Source organism: Equus przewalskii, chromosome 7, assembly GCF_037783145.1.
Source record: "Equus przewalskii isolate Varuska chromosome 7, EquPr2, whole genome shotgun sequence".
NCBI lineage: Eukaryota > Metazoa > Chordata > Mammalia > Perissodactyla > Equidae > Equus > Equus przewalskii.
Window position 1 is genome coordinate 55,939,360 of NC_091837.1, and position 16,618 is coordinate 55,955,977.

General features: G+C 36.2%; 1 protein-coding gene across 3 annotated transcripts in view; it reads left to right on the top strand.

Annotated features, from left to right (window-relative positions):
* Nucleotides 1-16,618, top strand: part of ASXL3 (ASXL transcriptional regulator 3) — a 168,769-nt gene that overhangs the window by 57,789 nt on the left and 94,362 nt on the right. For 2 of the 3 annotated variants that reach the window (XM_070627554.1, XM_070627552.1), the window contains exons 3-4: nucleotides 8,073-8,181; nucleotides 9,425-9,533. In XM_070627554.1, the coding sequence (XP_070483655.1) occupies nucleotides 8,073-8,181; nucleotides 9,425-9,533 (218 nt within the window). Of the gene's footprint in view, nucleotides 1-8,072; nucleotides 8,182-9,424; nucleotides 9,534-16,618 lie in introns of those variants that run through there. The other variant, XM_070627553.1, reaches the window with a different exon arrangement.

The window sequence follows — 16,618 nt, forward strand, 5'->3', positions numbered from 1 at the left end:
CCCATCACGGAGCGAGAGAAATAGAGAACTGGGAGACACAGCTCCCCTGGGAGGGATGAGTAAGATGATTTTTGTGTGAAATAACATATTACAGATATATAGTATTTTTAATTATATGTGAATACTATTTGTATATTTTTCAGTGCTATTTAAAATTCCTGGATATGTTTTTCAATTTTATAAATTTGCACAGGGAAAAATAATCATTACACTGCATTATTTTTTCACAGAGAAACTGATACTTTGTGTACCTTTAAAGTAATTTTTTAAACATTTGGCTAATAAAATTGAACATTCCTGGGATTATGACTGCTAGGTACTTTTCCCTAATGATCCTAATCATAAATGTAGAATAGCGTTTCCCCAAGTATACTTCTTGGCATTCTGTCCATAATAGGGGCTGTTGCTAAATATTACGTGGAGAGGATTTTTTTTATTATACATGCTTAGGAAACACTGAGTGAAGCAGGTTTCTTGAGTTAAGTAGGACTTTTCAGACGTTAGTATACATTCTTAGTGTATTTGGTGAGTTTGCAAGAGGAGAATGCAGTCCGCTGCTTCTCTGAAACTTGTTTGACAAATTTCAGGGGCATCTCTTGGGACTAATATCCCATAGAACACATTTAGAAATGCTGCTGTATTAGCCATTGCTAACAAGATGGGAGGTTATGAGTAGCTACAAGTAGAATAAAGAAATTTACGTTTTTATATGAAACTAGTTTATCACTCCAAATATAGTTACAATGTCTGCTCTTTAGTATGTGAAATTCACTATTTTGTTTTAGAAGATATATTTTTTGGCCTAATTGAAAATATTCTCATTTTGGTTGCAATGATGGGGAAATAGTGTAAAGGTCTGAAGAGCCGCCAGTGGCCGTCAGTTGGCTGACTCTGCATTAGAGTTGGTGACATAAGAAATCTGCCTGTGATCACATCTCAGTCATCTCCTTGGAATAAACTAAGGATAGTATTTAAATTCCAAATGGTTTTCCTCTTGTTATGCAACAAGCCTCAAGGCTCCTTTTTCTTGAATCCCTTGTCATTTCACATGTATTCAGAAAATTCAGTTCAGCTCAGCCTGCATTTCTATTATGTGCAAAGCATTGTCAGATTGCGAATTTGTTTCAAGATTAAGTGACATATAATATACTCAATAAATGTTTTTCAGTTAATGGATTGTATTATCCTTTAATGATTCGATTCTACAAGGAAGCATTGCAATTATGCATCTGAATTCTCTGCCTTAGTCTCTCAAAGTTCTTTCTTCCTTAGTTTTTATAGGTAGCCCTACCTGAGGAAGATAACCAACAACATCATCTTCTGCAGCCTAGTTCTTTTTTCTTAATGACAGTTCCTATTTTTTTTTCAAGGTATGCTTTTTTTTTCTTTTGTTTTTTGGTGAGGAAGATTGACCCTGAGCTAGCATCTGTTGCCAATCTTCCTCTTTTTTTCTTTCTTTCTCTCCCCAAAGCCCCAGTACATAGTTGTGTATCCTAGTTGTAGGTCATTCTAGTTCCTCTATGTGGGATGCTGCCACAATGTGGCTTGATGAGCAGTGAGTAGGTCTGCATCCAGGATCCGAACTGGCGAACCCGGGGCTGCCATAGCAGAGTGCACAAACTTAACCCTTTGGCCGTGGGCCAGCCCTACCCTAGTTCTTTTTAACACTTGAAATCTACTCTGGGGGAGTCTTTGCTCTAGGTGGCATTGAGTGAAGATGGAACCAACCACCTTACCATTTACCAGTATCTGGCTTTTCTTTGTGTGTTCCTTTCAAGTGCCAAACTCTTTTTTACTCTCTAATGTTAATTAAGTAGAGGAGGCAATTCTATGGAGGGACAATGTGGGATAATGGAAAGAGCTTTGAAATCAGAGTAGAATTTAGATTTCAGCCACATCACTTGGCTGTTATTAGATTTCAGAAAGATTGTTAGCTTCTGAGCCCCAGTCACATCTGCAAAACTGGGAATCATGCTTATGTCTTGTGGTGGCAGTAAGGAATATAGATGGTAGTTGTGAAAGCCGGGTCACATCAGAGATGGTCAGTAAATGGTAACTACAATAATAGACCTTTGTTATTATCATTCTTTCCCCTCCTTCTTTACTGAATAGGTTATTTTCAATATTATTCCCATGTGAAAGGCTACAGGAGTGTGTGCACTCTCGTGTCTTCACTTATTTTTGCTAGTGAAACAAAAATGAAATTAGACAAATTCTTACCTGAACCACTTCTTTTTTTCTTTTCTGCTTTATCTCCCCAAACCCCCTCTGTACACGGTTGTATATCTTAGTTGCATGTCCTTCTAGTTGTGGGATGTGGGACGCTGCCTCAACGTGGCCTGACGAGCGGTGCCATGTCCCCGCCCAGGATCCGAACCCTGGGCTGCCGCAGCGGAGCGCACAAACTTAACCACTTGGCCACGGAGCCGGCCCCCTGAACCACTTCTTTAAACAAGCTATGAAGTATTTAATTTCTTTCCCTTTGCACCTCTAGATGTTGGCTACTTTGAGTACTAGTAGTAGTAATAATAATAGTAGCTCACAATTTTTGAACTCTTAGAATATGCCAGACACATTTCTAAGTGTTTTACTTGTTTTAACTCTTTAAATCTTCAGAATAGTCCCCTATGAAATTGTGGCATTTATCATCCACATTTTGTGGTTGAGGAACCTGAGACCCAGGGGAGGTTACAAAGTCCCACAACTGGTAAATGATCTAGCCTCGGTTGAGCTCAGGCTGACTGGCTCCAGAGGCCGGTCTTATTCACTGTACTCTGTTGCCTTTCCTTGTATAGCAGTGGTAATGTGGCATGTGATGACATGCACAGTGGTAGAGAAACAATTGCCAGTATCTGGCTAAACGTGCAGCTTAGTCTGTATTTGATGTTTATAATCAAAGATAACCACCTCACCTCATATTTTAGTTGGAAGTCTTTAAAAATTATAATTCAGGTCATATGCTTTGGTTTACACATTTATAGGGCTAATTCTTAATTTCCTTATAGATCCTATTCTAAAATAATACTAAGCAAACTTTGTTCCTTATAGTAATATTTTGGAATTCTTGTCTCCTGAAACAAAAGGTCAATTTACTGATGGCTGTATGCGTGACTCTAGTCTGTCTAGGGGAGGTTTCGTAGTGTCTATAAAGTGGATAAAAGGTCTAAGTTCAAATGTCTGTTTATATTCCAAGAAGAGTATCTTTTTATATTGTTCAAGCCCATCAGAGCACAAGTTTAAGTTTGGAGTCTGAAATTGTTTCTCTAAAGTTAAAAATGAAATTGCACAACGTGTGTCACTTGGTAATTATTTCTTGCCTCAATATCCCTACCTCATATAAGAGTGCTGGGACTACGTTTCTAATTTTGCCTTAGAGATGTGCTGAATATTGAAAATCATGCGGATGTTCTTCATGTAGAAATATGCAACTATCTTCCTTTTAAATATGACACATTTCTTAACTCGTTCTTATTTATTTATATGTTTGTTGAACTCTAATATTTGTTATGTCTCATATGTCAGTGCTCATTAAATACTTTCATTAGTGATCTTTTTAGTGGGACTTTTTAGTGGGAAATCAAATTTCAGGGTTGCTGTAGGTCACTTTTTGGCTCACATTTTATGTGCTGGAATTATTCAGATACCATATATGAAACACTCTAGCTTTTAAGGTTTTATTTTTAGTCATTTTAGGGAGTTCCAGACTAGCAGTAATATTTCTCAAGAGTAAGAAGTTAGTTTGGCCTTGACTTTCTAGGGTAGCTTTTAATCGTCTAGGCTACTGATATCAGCTGATGTACAGTGTGGCTAGGTGTGTTCAGGAGTCATGCACATTCTCTGGTAGAAATAGTTTATTCCTCTCCGTTAGTAGGGACATACCCATTGAATATGTAAGTATATAGACAAATCCAAGGGTGCATTATTCATTTTCCACATTTTAAAATCTTCTTGTGAAATGTAATGTATATAGAGTTAAATGCACAAATACTAAGTAAACAATTTAATTTTCGCATAGTGAACACAAAGATCCTGTATCAAGAACTAAGACATTACCTGTACCCCAGAGGCTCACATAATTTCCTCTTAAAAATATATCCTTTATAATTATTTTCTCTAAGCTATCAACACTGGAAAGACTTGAAAGGAGCTATTATTAATTTGTTTGAAAGGAGAGTGGACATAAATTGTTTCTATTAATTTATATTAGTAGCACTTAACACAATGACTGCCTCATAACACTGCTTAATAGTTGCTTCTTGAATTTGTTGAACTTTTAGACTTATGTTGTTCAGGATTAATTTTTTTGATGTTCTCATATTTGAAAAATGAACTTTAAAAATGTTTTCAGGAAATAGCTGTCATCTGAAATTTTTCTTGAGAGATACTTAATAAAATAAAGTAGTTTAAGATTTGGATTACTGAAACATTGTCTTATAAAGCATTATTATTTTATATATAAAGAAGCAGAGAACCACTATTATGATATTTTCTTTGTCATGCCTATAAATGTTCTTCGAATTGCATTGTCCGGGTATTCTTTCTGGCTAAAATTATTAAAATAGAATGGCCATCCATTCCCTTCACTACGTGTGTACTCTTAGTAAGATTTTTGTGTTCCGTCAGCAATTCGATGTGATAAAGCAATGGGTTTTCTGTAGTTCACACAGCACTGGGGCTCTGCAAAGCATCTCGGGGGTTCTTTGATGTCTAGACAGTTTAAATTATGCCTGCTCCCCTGCCTCCAAATTCCACCCCTGTTCTGCTTCAGGGGTTGTGGGAAATGAAAACAAACCAGAAGGGTTCCACAACCCTACCGTCTAGGGACAAAAACAAACAAGGAGAATAAGCTGTCTATCTACCCTGGCAGGTGTATATGAAAGGGCCCAATTATAGGGAATGGCAGAAAGAAAAGAATTGGGGACAAATTTTGTCCTGTTATTTACTTCTAATTATATTCCTAACATGGATGTACATGGGCATTGTGGACAAAATGAAAACATTATAGAAGTATTAGGGAAGAAAGTAAAAGTCACCTTTTACCCCAGTCCCTCAGTTTCTTCCTCCCCACCGGCAGCCAAATCTAAGAATTTGGTGTGTCTCTTGTACATTGTCCTATTTATTGAATGGTAAGATGCAGAATTGTGTTTTAAATTGGAAAACTAACTTTTCTTCCTTTCTTTTTTCTTTGTTTTCCTTTTATAAATTGGGACATCATGATTCTTCCTATTCATCTTTTTAGAAAGTAAGTAACATTTGAAATTTTATAGATTTTTTTTGTTAAAACATTGATGTTTTATTATTTCCTATATACATATTCTGTTACAGCATTTTTAACTTTTAAATTCTGACTGAGGTGGTTAACTGTGGCACAGTTGACCCACAGTTCATCATTGTAAGAGAGATGTACATAGATCTCTTCCCAAAGCAGAACAAGACATGCTTGCTAGTTCTCTCTTTTCTGAGTATAAAAATTGTTGAGAATAATAGCAATAAGTAAATAGTATGAAAGATTTTTAAGATACACTTTCCTACGTATATTCTGCACAGAAGGAAACAGTTACCTTTTAATAAGCATTTAACTGTTTTGATGCTAATGTTTTCTTGTTTTTAAATAAAATGGACCATATGATTAGTTTTTTTCTGTAAAGAAATGCAAGGGATATACTTAAAACTACATGACTATAATCAGTGTCTATAAGCCAGTGATTTGAGTTGTAAAATTTGTATTTGGCTGCAAAATATTCTCTTATTCTTCTGAAATGTAAATGTTGAATAGTTTTGAATTAAACAAATTTTATATGTTTGTTTTGGGAAAGATTTGCAAAAATTACAGTAGTCATTGAGACTTTTGGAGATATAGTATCATGTGATTGTGAACTAAATATTTTTAAATATTTCCGTAGTAAATATTGCTTGAGTTAATAAAAAGTATAATTTAATGATATAGTCATACTCAACAGAGTTTATTATTTCTAAAATAATAATGCTTATCACTTATGTTTGTAGCAAGCATAGCATTAAACTGCTATTAAATAATCAATTTATCTTCTACAATTCTTTTGTTTACTGTACCTTAGAAAGAAAATGTAAATTACAGTGATGTTAAATTATATTTGTTCAGTATTTTTTAGTTGTCTTTGTCTGTATTATTCTTTAATAGTCTAAATCTGATTCCAGGAATTGTGTATTAGGACCTTAGGAATAAAGAGTAGGACAAATATGTGTGATGTTTGATGTTAAGTGGACAATTTTATTGTTACATTTTTTAAAGTCTACGTTGTTTCATTTTTATGTATTCTATTTTACTTGTAGCATTAACATCTTCTTGCCAAGTCTCTAGAGAAAGTCTGTGTTTCTGACAGTTTCACTAAATTAAAATGCCACAAATTGGCATAATAATTCCCAGCTTCAGATTGTCTATGCTTTTGTCTGAAGAGAATAATAATAAAAGTATATATTTTGCAGTGTTCAGTATAACATGCATAGCATTATTTATCTGGAGTTCATTCATGGGCAGATATTTCTGGGGAGAAGAATATATTTTACTTTATAAGGTATGCCTGGCCCACTTTAAATATGAGCAAAAAATCTTTTGTGAGGAAAAATAATGAAATGAGGTCTGTAAGCTTGTAGAAGTCTCATGAGGAAAGATATTCCATAAATGCACAGCATTATTACCATACCATGTGTCCGTTAGTGTTCAAGCTGCATTGTTCTATGACCAAATTTATTTTAGGGCCCTTACTTCCTGTCAGACCCAATGGAATCATATTGACATATTGGCACAGAGAAGCTGCTTCCTAAAATAATGGAGTGTTTTTATTATTATAATACTTATAAACCTTTATGACCATAATGTGTGTATGTGCTGACTTGCTATTTAGTATGTCGTGGCAACTCAGCAAATCCGGCTTTTTCATTTTACTGGAGAGTTTTTGTAGGAGGAGGTTTGATAGTTCTGGTTTTTAGAAAACTTTTAATTTTGTAACTTAAAATTATGTTTCTATCACAGAAATTCAAACTTTGAAAGCTTAAAGACTAGATTCTCTTGTCCCACAGTATTTTGGATTAAGTACCTAGAACCCCTAAGAGGTGAATGCGGTGGAGTAGGGCTTCAAATCAATATTGGTTCAACTAAATATTCATTGATGTTTTAGCATATTAGGAAGTAAAATATATATGAAAACATAACTAAATGAAAGTAATAGTTCTAGCTCTAAATTCTAGTCTGCAAAAATATCAGTTTGCAAACAAAACACAAAAAATGCTTTTGTGGGCATACGTATTATACATTCATAAAAATCTTTAAGTATATGAGTAATTTCAATAATGTTTGTACATATATGCTTTGATGTTTTTAATCATCAGTTTAATGCTGTTTGATTTCTTTTAAAAAATCTGTTGATTTCATAATTCAGTCACTTGCATCTTTACTACAGAACATAATTATTAGCTGGGCAGAATTCCCAAACACATATTTTGTTATTTGACACATCTAAGTGAGCAAAGGTTGTCATTGTAGAAGCTGTTTCAGAGAGATAAACACAGATAGAGATTTTTATTTGGCCTTGTGAGAAATGCAATCCTGTGAGTAACTTAAATACTTGTAATTTCAAATCAGTTCTTCCCTGGTTTCTTATTATTCTTTTGTTGCTTTTCAACCTATGGGATGGAGCTGTCCTTGAACTTGGTTTATTTGATCATTCAAGTGCAGCCATCAAGTTGTCTGTAATATTTGAAAACTGAGGCTTCATGGTGTTATTTGTAAAATAATACCACATAAACGTTTGGGCTTTGGTTTCTTTGAAATACGGTGTTGGTTGCTTTATGAATAAAAGCATAATTTCAATTCAGGAGACTTTTTGCCTGAAGCCTACAAGACAGATGCATCTGATTAACTTTGGCAAAACTGGACTGGCCTGTTATTGTAATGTAGATGTTTTCGGGGTTGGGAGGGTATTTTAAAAAGGCATGCGAGAGGGTCTTTTTTTTTCTGTTTTAAGAGACTGAGAACAGTTTTGCTACAGAAACTGTCTCCGACTGCTTCATTTTCACATACTTTTATTTTCTAGTGGAACTTCTCCATTAGCCTGTCTGAATGCAATGCTTCACACTAACACTCGAATAGGGGATGGAACATTCTTCAAAATCCCTGGAAAGTCAGGCCTCTATGCTCTCAAAGTAAGTTGTTCTGCATATTATGTCTGTTATTACTATGTGTCATGCATTTTTTCAGACATGTGAAGGTAAACAAAATTAGATTTGGGTGAAGGGTAGAAGACTGACCCCTATGCCTTTTAAATGTTTTCAGATGTCTTAAAAATGGTTTCATATTAAGAATAAACAATGACATTTTTCTTTAAGGAAAGCATATCTGTGGTTTTGCTCTAACATATGGTAATGGAAAATAGTTGTGGCTTCCTTAAAATTCTTGATTCTTAAAAATTTACATGGAAGAGTGCCCTGGATCATCAACCAAGAGCTTAAGATGAACACAGTTGCCATAAACTATTTGACTTAATGACCATCAGTTGATATACAGGCTTCACACCTGTATGACATTCTGTCTTTTATATAAATAAGAAATTTATCCATTCTCCCTGGAAACTTGCTGATTTAAATCAGTTATTTAATTTTAAAACAAACAGTGATCTCAAGGAAGTTTCACTAATAGTGCATTGTTATATGAGAATAGAGAAATAAAATAAACTTCAGAAAACTGAGTCTTAATTATTTTAGTTTAATGCCCATTCTCATCTAGAATGGGAAATGCCATCTATGATGCACAATTCCAGAGGACAAAAGCTGGTGATCTACACATGGTTGCATAACTTGAAACCAATGAAATCCATGTATTATTTCTTATAAATTGAAAAGAAGGCACCGCTTTAATAAGTGATGAATTACATTTAAAGTTCATTTATTTCCTTTGAGAAGATTTTTTTTTAGCACTAAAAGTTATACTGGCAAAGAAGCAGGGGTTCTTTCTCAGCTACTGAGCATCAAACTCTTGTCACTGTGTGTGTTTCAGAAAATAACACAGGTTAATCAAAAGGACTTGTGTTAGTTCAGTTGCTTTTTGTAGCTGCTTGGATGTTTCATTTACCAATTAAAATTCTGAGTTGTTAATCCACTTCCTAACATACGGAAGAATGTAGAATTGAGAAAAATGGAAACAACATATGTCAAAAGCAAACTTTGTTTTTGTATATATTTTAAAAGGTTATCCAAAAAATCAGCTGTGGCAATGTGCTTTTCCCAGGCTTTTTCTTTTCAAAGAGTGATTTTACATTAAAAAGTAAATCAGTATTGAAATTCCAAATCGCAAGTAACTGTGATAATATGTTAAGACTCTGAAAGTATTTTGAATGTTTTCCAGTTACTGATACATCTCCATAAATCATCATTTTTTAAAATAATATAGAAAGAAGAGTCATCATGCCCAGCTGATGGAACATTGGATTTAGGCTGTGAGTCTGAATTGGATGGCACAGAAATGGCAGAGGCCAATGCCAATGGAGAAGGAAATGAAGGTAAGTGTGTGAATTTCAAGATGTAAACCCTGTTCTCTTAAAAGTTATATAGAATTCCAATAATTCACTGATTGAATTCCTACCATTCCTACCATTATAGATTGATATACCATTATTGATTGAGTTTTCTTCCAAGTTTGTACCACCTACTTAGATTTATCATCGAACTATTTTGAGTCAAAATGTTAGCACCTAAGAAAAGTATATAGTTCTTTGCTTTTTGTTGTTTAACTGTATGGATTTTCCTGAATAACATTCTTGAGTGTTATCGGTGTGTTTCTCCTGCAAGGCAAGAGGGTTACTGGGGGTGTCTGGTGCTTTTATTCATATGTGAGGCCTGAGAATGCTAATGTTTTATTTCTGATTGTGCTGATTTTTCCTGTGATCACAAGTAGTTTTATAGTAGCTTTGTTTCTAGGTTTGCCCTTAGTAAATTAAGGTTAGTGTTAACATTCTTTACAGTGAAACAAGGGCCAAATAAGTTACATTCTTGTGAAACACTTGAAAAGTGGGCGACCCTTCCAGAATTCTAGGGGGGGCATTTTTCACCTCTGAATTCTAACCATGTTAATTCATTTTTATCTTTCTCAAGACATTTGCATTATGATTCTGTTGGTATATGTAATTTCTATACTGCAGTTTTGGCAAACATTTGTTCCACAAAAGCTGCTATATTTTTTTCCACCCTACCCACGTCCCCTCAGTGACCCAGATCATGAATGGGGAGGAAAACTATGTCAGTAAAGTCTCTGTCGGTGGACTCATAGAAATCAGTAAATTATCTTTAAACAAACAAACCTTAAAGGATCCTTGCAGAAATATCGTATTTCAGTAATAGCCCAAAGCCATTCATTTTATTAATGACCATAGGAGTCCCTTTGTATTCTGACTGGACACTCCTGCCCTTTAAGCTGGTGTGCTTTCTGATAGTCCCCGTGAGACTGACTCTGCTTCAGCCCCTATCTGATCTGCAGCAGAGGTTGTGAATTAACGTAGGAAACACAGAGTCTTGTCTTAGTAAAACAGCTGAAGTCAGCTTTGTAGACTTTTTTTTTTTCACCAAGTTTCATTTAATTTGATGTCCCTATTCCTATACTTTTTGAAGACTGAAGTCAACTCCCCACCAATGTTGTGGTAGTACTGTGAACTTTGGCAAGTCCTTGTGGTTAGAGAGAGAAGAAAGCAGAGATGCACGGCAATTTCCGGCTTTATGGAAGGGCTGGTGAGTGGGGAAACACTTCTCCTTCAGTAGGATGAATAGGACTCTCATTGGGTCATTCCTCTTGTACTGCCTGCTTGCTGAGCACTTGCATGCTCTTTCTCTGCCATTGCATATATTGGGGTTCTGCTGTGTGCTAAGTACTGTTCCCAAGATCACAGTTATGTTTGTGAAAATAAGAATAAAAAGGGACCTCTCATAGATCTTAGGTTGATAAACAGATAATAAGCAAAATAAATATGTAAAATGTATAGCTTATTCAGGGCTGACAAGTGATATGGGACAAGATAAGGAATAAGATTGAGAGAGAGGCCTATATTTGAAAAAAGACCTGAGGAACGTGAGGGAGCAAGTATTTAATGGGAGAGAGTTCTAGGTAGAAGAAGCACCAATTACAAAGGCCTTGAGGCAAGAGAGTGCCTGCAATGTTCTAGAAACATCAAGGGCCAGTGTAGTTGGAGGCCAGAGTCAACAAGAGAGAGGGTATGGTAAGATACGAAGTCAGAGAAGTTATGGGGCCAGATTGTATAGTACCTTGATATTGGCTTTTGTTTTGAGTGAGATGTTAAACCATGGTAGAGTTTTGAGCTAGAGAGACAGTGATCTCATTTAGACTTTATCAGGATCACTAAATATAAGAAATATGTATAGGGAAATGAGGACAAGAACAGGGAAACCAGTTAGAAAGCTACTCTTATAATCTAGATAAGAGGTGATGGTGGTTTGAATAAAAGAAGTAGCAGTGGATGTGATGAACAGTGATTGGATTCTGGATGTATATGAGGGTAGATCCAACAGGAGCTGCTGAAATTAGTGTGGTTATGAAATAAAGAAAGGAGTTGGAGATGACTCCAAAGTTTGAGTGTGAGTAAACAGAAGAGTAGCATTGTCTAACTTACATGGAAAATCTGCAAAAGAATCAGTTTGGGGCGGGAGCTTAGTTTTGGACATATTAGGCATGAGATCCATTTTCAAATCCAGGTGGTTATGTTAAATAATTGGACTTATCTGTCTTAAATTCATGAAAAAGACCTTACTGGAGATACACATTTGGAAGTGGTCGGTTTATAGGTGGTATTTAAAGACAAGAAACTGCATGAGATCACCAAGGAACTGAAGATAAATAGAAGAGCCTCAAAAACTGAGTTTAAGGGGTACCTGAATTTTAAGAAGTTAGATAGATTATAGGAACCAGCAATGAGACTGAGGATGAATGGCCAGGAGAAGGTGTGTGTGTCCTGGGAACCAAGTGAAGAAAGTGTTTCTGGGGAGGAAGTGACTCAAATGTGTCAAATGCTTTTGATATGTCAACTTATAATGAAGACTAAGAAATAACCATTGGATTTAGCTTTGTGAGGTTATTGACGAACTTTGACCATGATAATTTTTGCTCAATGGTGAGACCACAAGCCTGACTGGGGTGAGTTCAAGAGAATGGGAAGATGGAAATTTGAGACCCCAAGTGTAGACAATTCTTTCAAGGATTTTTAAGGTAAAGGGAAGGAGTGAAATGAGAAAGTGACTAGAAGGGAAAGTGGAATCAAGAGGAAGATTTTTTCAAATATGAGAGAGAATATTAGAATAATTGTATACTGATGGGATGAATCCAGTTGAGGAGGAGAATTTGATAATGAGGAGGATGTCCTGTTGCCGTGTGCTTGATTAGGTGAAAGGGAGTGAGATCTCTTAAACACATGCAGAGCTTGGCCTTATTTAGGAGTATAGACAGGTGCTCTAAGGAAGCAGTAGGAAAAGTCAGGGTATTTGGATAGAAATGAAGGTAGGTGAGTTACTGTAGGAGGGGCTTATGGAAGTTTGCTTCTATTGCTTCATTTTTCTCTGAAATAGGAAACAAGTTCATCAGCTGGGGATAAGGATAAAGGAGGCAGTTTTGTAGATTTAAGGAGAAGATATAAAATGTTTGTCTGGAGTCTGACAACATTAAGGACTCTCTTAAGATTGCAAGTCCTGAATTTAATGAGACCAGTCAGTTTGGGTGTACATTTTTCTCTAGTCGTATTCATGGCCACTGTACAAGTGCGGAGTAGGTACAGAGATGGATTTGACCAGAGTTAGGATTTTTCCAGGTGTGAATGATGAAGCAAGACAGGGACAAAGGAGTTGAGGGTGCATGAAATGGGGTAGTTAACATCACTTTTCATGGAATTTAAACTGGTTGCAGAGGTGAGTGAAGACATGATTGTGTGAGGCATGGTGTGAAGGAGGAAGTCTCCTTGGGGTGGAAGGATTGTTTCATTTGGTGTTCTAGAGAAAATGAGTTAGAAGGATAGGTGATGTGAGAGTGGAATGCATGAAACTGAGTTTAGGATAATATTATGGAAGGTACGTCTGAGATTATAGGAAAGGAGACAGCTAGGTTAAGGGCTGTCGTGAATGGTTCAGCATTGTGTTGACTCTTCAGAATAGCCTGGCTGAGGGGGCCATCAGGGACTAAAGTTCAGCAGCCCTCTGTTTGCCCAGCTTAGTTTCATGGGAGGGAGCAGTGTCTACCTAGAGGAAATGTTACCTTTCCTTATTTGCATAAAGATGTTGTAAAGGCTAGTGGTGGTCCTGACATAAAATATTAAAGATTCATATGTGTGGATATTGAAACAGACAATTATGGTAGAACTAGCATTGAAAGAAGTGAGATTGAGGAGCTAAGATCTTCAATAAGTGGAGAGGAGTAACCCAGGAGTTGGTAAATAAGTACAGAAAAGAGGAATAATTGATACTATAGTCTGATGACATGAAATACAATGCTGGAGGCATCTAAGCCTAGAGGTCACTTCTCCTCCCATTTCCAGGCCCAGTGATGCAAGAAATGTGGGAAAGAAAAGGGCTACTATCTGAGAGAGTTCCAAGGGAAGTAGTGTCCATAGGAGAGAGCCAGGTTTTGTAGATCAAGATGCGAAGGGAGCGTCAGAGAAAAGGTGGAGGTTATGGGAGATTTTGCTAATGACTAATCCTGAATTTCAGAGGAAACAGTGGGAGGGTTTCAGTGGCTGGGAGGGGATGGGGGACAGGGTGAGAGCAGTCAGCCAATAATTAAACCAAAACAGGGATAAGCAAACTCCCTTAATTTGAAATGTGAATAAGTACTTCACAAAATAGCACATACCCACACATCTCCAGCTAATGTGACCAAGACTAGATTTCCTGGCCTCTCCTTTGAAGTTGCATTAGGAAAATTGCTTTGGGGAATTACTGAAAGAATACTAAATAGCTTATTTCCTTGAGTATTCCTTGACTTGCCCACTTTTGCATCTTATTGCCAACCACAACTCCTTGTAGAATAAGTATATTTCCTATCCATGTAAATACCATATAGTTCTGTGTATAATCCATTAACCTAGGTTAGAATACACTTTCAAAGCTAGGTATTGAAAATATATTCAGTGCTTACAATGCCCAGCTTTTGTAACTTGGTTACATGTATATTGTTTTACTCCTCATAACATTCCTATGAGACAGTCAGTCTTCCTAGGCTCTGTTATTTTATTTTTCTATTTTTTTGTTTTTATTTTTTTACTAGTGATGAGATAAACTTAGGTTAAATGTCTCATCCAAGTGGCAAGCCCAGGTAGACGTGGCTGACACCAAAAGCCAGGCTCTCACCTGTTTGATACTCTTCCCAGAATTACAGGGGACACTATTAGCCAGGAGTCATTGATGCAATTTGCCTTTCCAACATTTGTCCAAATCTATTCTGATTATAAACTCGAGAATTTGACAAAGAGGAACCCCTGGCTTATTCAAATCAAGGAATGGGATACCACATGATATCTTACAAATCTATAATAAATTCCGTGAAACTGAACCGATTTAGGTGATTCCCTTGCTTACTCTGTTTCTAATACATATTTGAACCAGAAGTTTAGAATGGATGTAATTTCCACACTTCTTACAGCTGTACAAATATACTTTGAAAATATAATCAGAGAGAGAAGGTGAGGATGTGTGGGGGGCTGTGGACATGGGAGAAAGGACAGGGAGAGAGAGAGGGTGAAGAGGAGGGTCCCACCATTTGTTTTGTTTTTTTCTTTTAGTCTTTATTGCCCTCCTCCTTTCCCATTCCTCCTTTGGGATGAAAGAGTAGGAAATATTGAGGTGAATAATAATGATCAATTGGTAAGATGCCCTTGTGGCTATCCGAAGACTGAGCCTCTGTTACCATAGAGTTATTTCCAATTAACAAAGATTAATTGACATTTGCTGCATCATTAAAGGGGGTAAGCAGAGAAGTGTTTGAAAAGAAAGCACTTTACAAAAACTAAGAAATCTTCGGACCTTGATTCCAGTCAGTAACGTTTGAGTCCTTGGGTAGAGTTAAGATAATAATAATAAGGCTTTAGTCCTCTTCTTGCAATCAGTTGGCCAGCAAAACAGATTCTTTTTAAATGGGAGATGCTTTGCCAAGATGTTTTGTTGAAAAATTTTACAATGTGAGAAAAGTGGTATACTGTTGATTATAGAATTTACAAGACACAAAACTATAATTATGTGTTATCTTTCTTTGACTCCTAAGCAGCTTCTCAAATTAATAAGAATTAGACATACAGACTCGAGAAAGCAAACTCTTCAAATTTTACAAGCCCAGCTCTAGAGATCGAAGAGTGATTTAGGTGAATTATTTGATATATCTTTGTTGACAAGCCATGACCATTTATGCCAATATAAGTATAGATCTATGTCATCCAAAGAAAATATTTTGAATTTTATGGGCTATTTTAGTCAGAGATTGATGGGTATGTTTGTGTCTGAGTTGTTTTCTGAACATAATACATTGGCATATCATGATTTTGCTCACATGTGTTAAGTTGACTTACAGTGCGTTGCTGGCTGCAGAACCCATACATATTTTATATGAAGTGCTCCCATCACTAGATAGTCTTCATCCTCTTCACCTTCTGTTTATAAATTGTTATTAACAAGAAAAAAAATGTTTCTCTTTTTGTGGCCCTGATAAATTTCATGTTTAAAATAAAAAGCAACCCTCTTACTTAATTTTGTGAAATGAGGAAACTGGAGAATGTACAATTTTCATCCACAGACATCAAAAAAGGTTCTGCTTGTTATTACCCTTAATGGCTTTGAGGGAGGAAGCAGCACTCGAGTGGGGGAATTAGTATTTTAAAAGTCTCTATTTAGGGGAAAAAATTATAGAGAACGTATATCCTATGTTTTAGTCCTTAGATCCCAGGGTAAATAATGATTCCAACATTCGAAGAATTTTATATGGTCCTTTTTCATTATTCTTTATGGCCAGTTTTATAAGTGGGTTTCTGATTGTATGATTCTTGGCAGAGTTGTGTTAACTTAATGAAACATTATTCAGTTCTCTCTCTGTTTTTGTTGGCTCAGAGGCCACAGTTTGAGGGATCTTTTTTCAAGAGTGAAAAGTGCTTTAAGATGGCCTGAAGTGTGTGGATGGGATCTCTGTTGAGACATCAATTACACACAGATGAGCAGCTTCCTGCAGGAAGTGAGAAGTGTACTAATGAAGGTTCAGGCGCCCTCGGGGAGTAGTCATGCTGACAGTTTAGCAGTGGTGATTTTATACTAGGGTAGGGGAGAGGAAAATGAGGGGACTGTGGAGTTGTGAAGGTAGTATTTTGAGTAACTTTGGAGGACGTTGCCAGCCTGTTTGGTGTCTCTTTCCTGGTGGTGTTGTTGGGCTTGTTTTGTTGGAGGTTTTTCAGTAGCTTGTCTGTGACTACTCCAGTGGGATTTTCCATAGGATGGTGTGTGTGCCTTCATCTTTGTGTTCAGGATCAATTTCTACCTGACACCTGTTCCTAGGAATGCTGTAGATGAGTGAAGGGAATGCTTTAAATGGCTGTACCAGGTTTCTTGATTTTCTTAG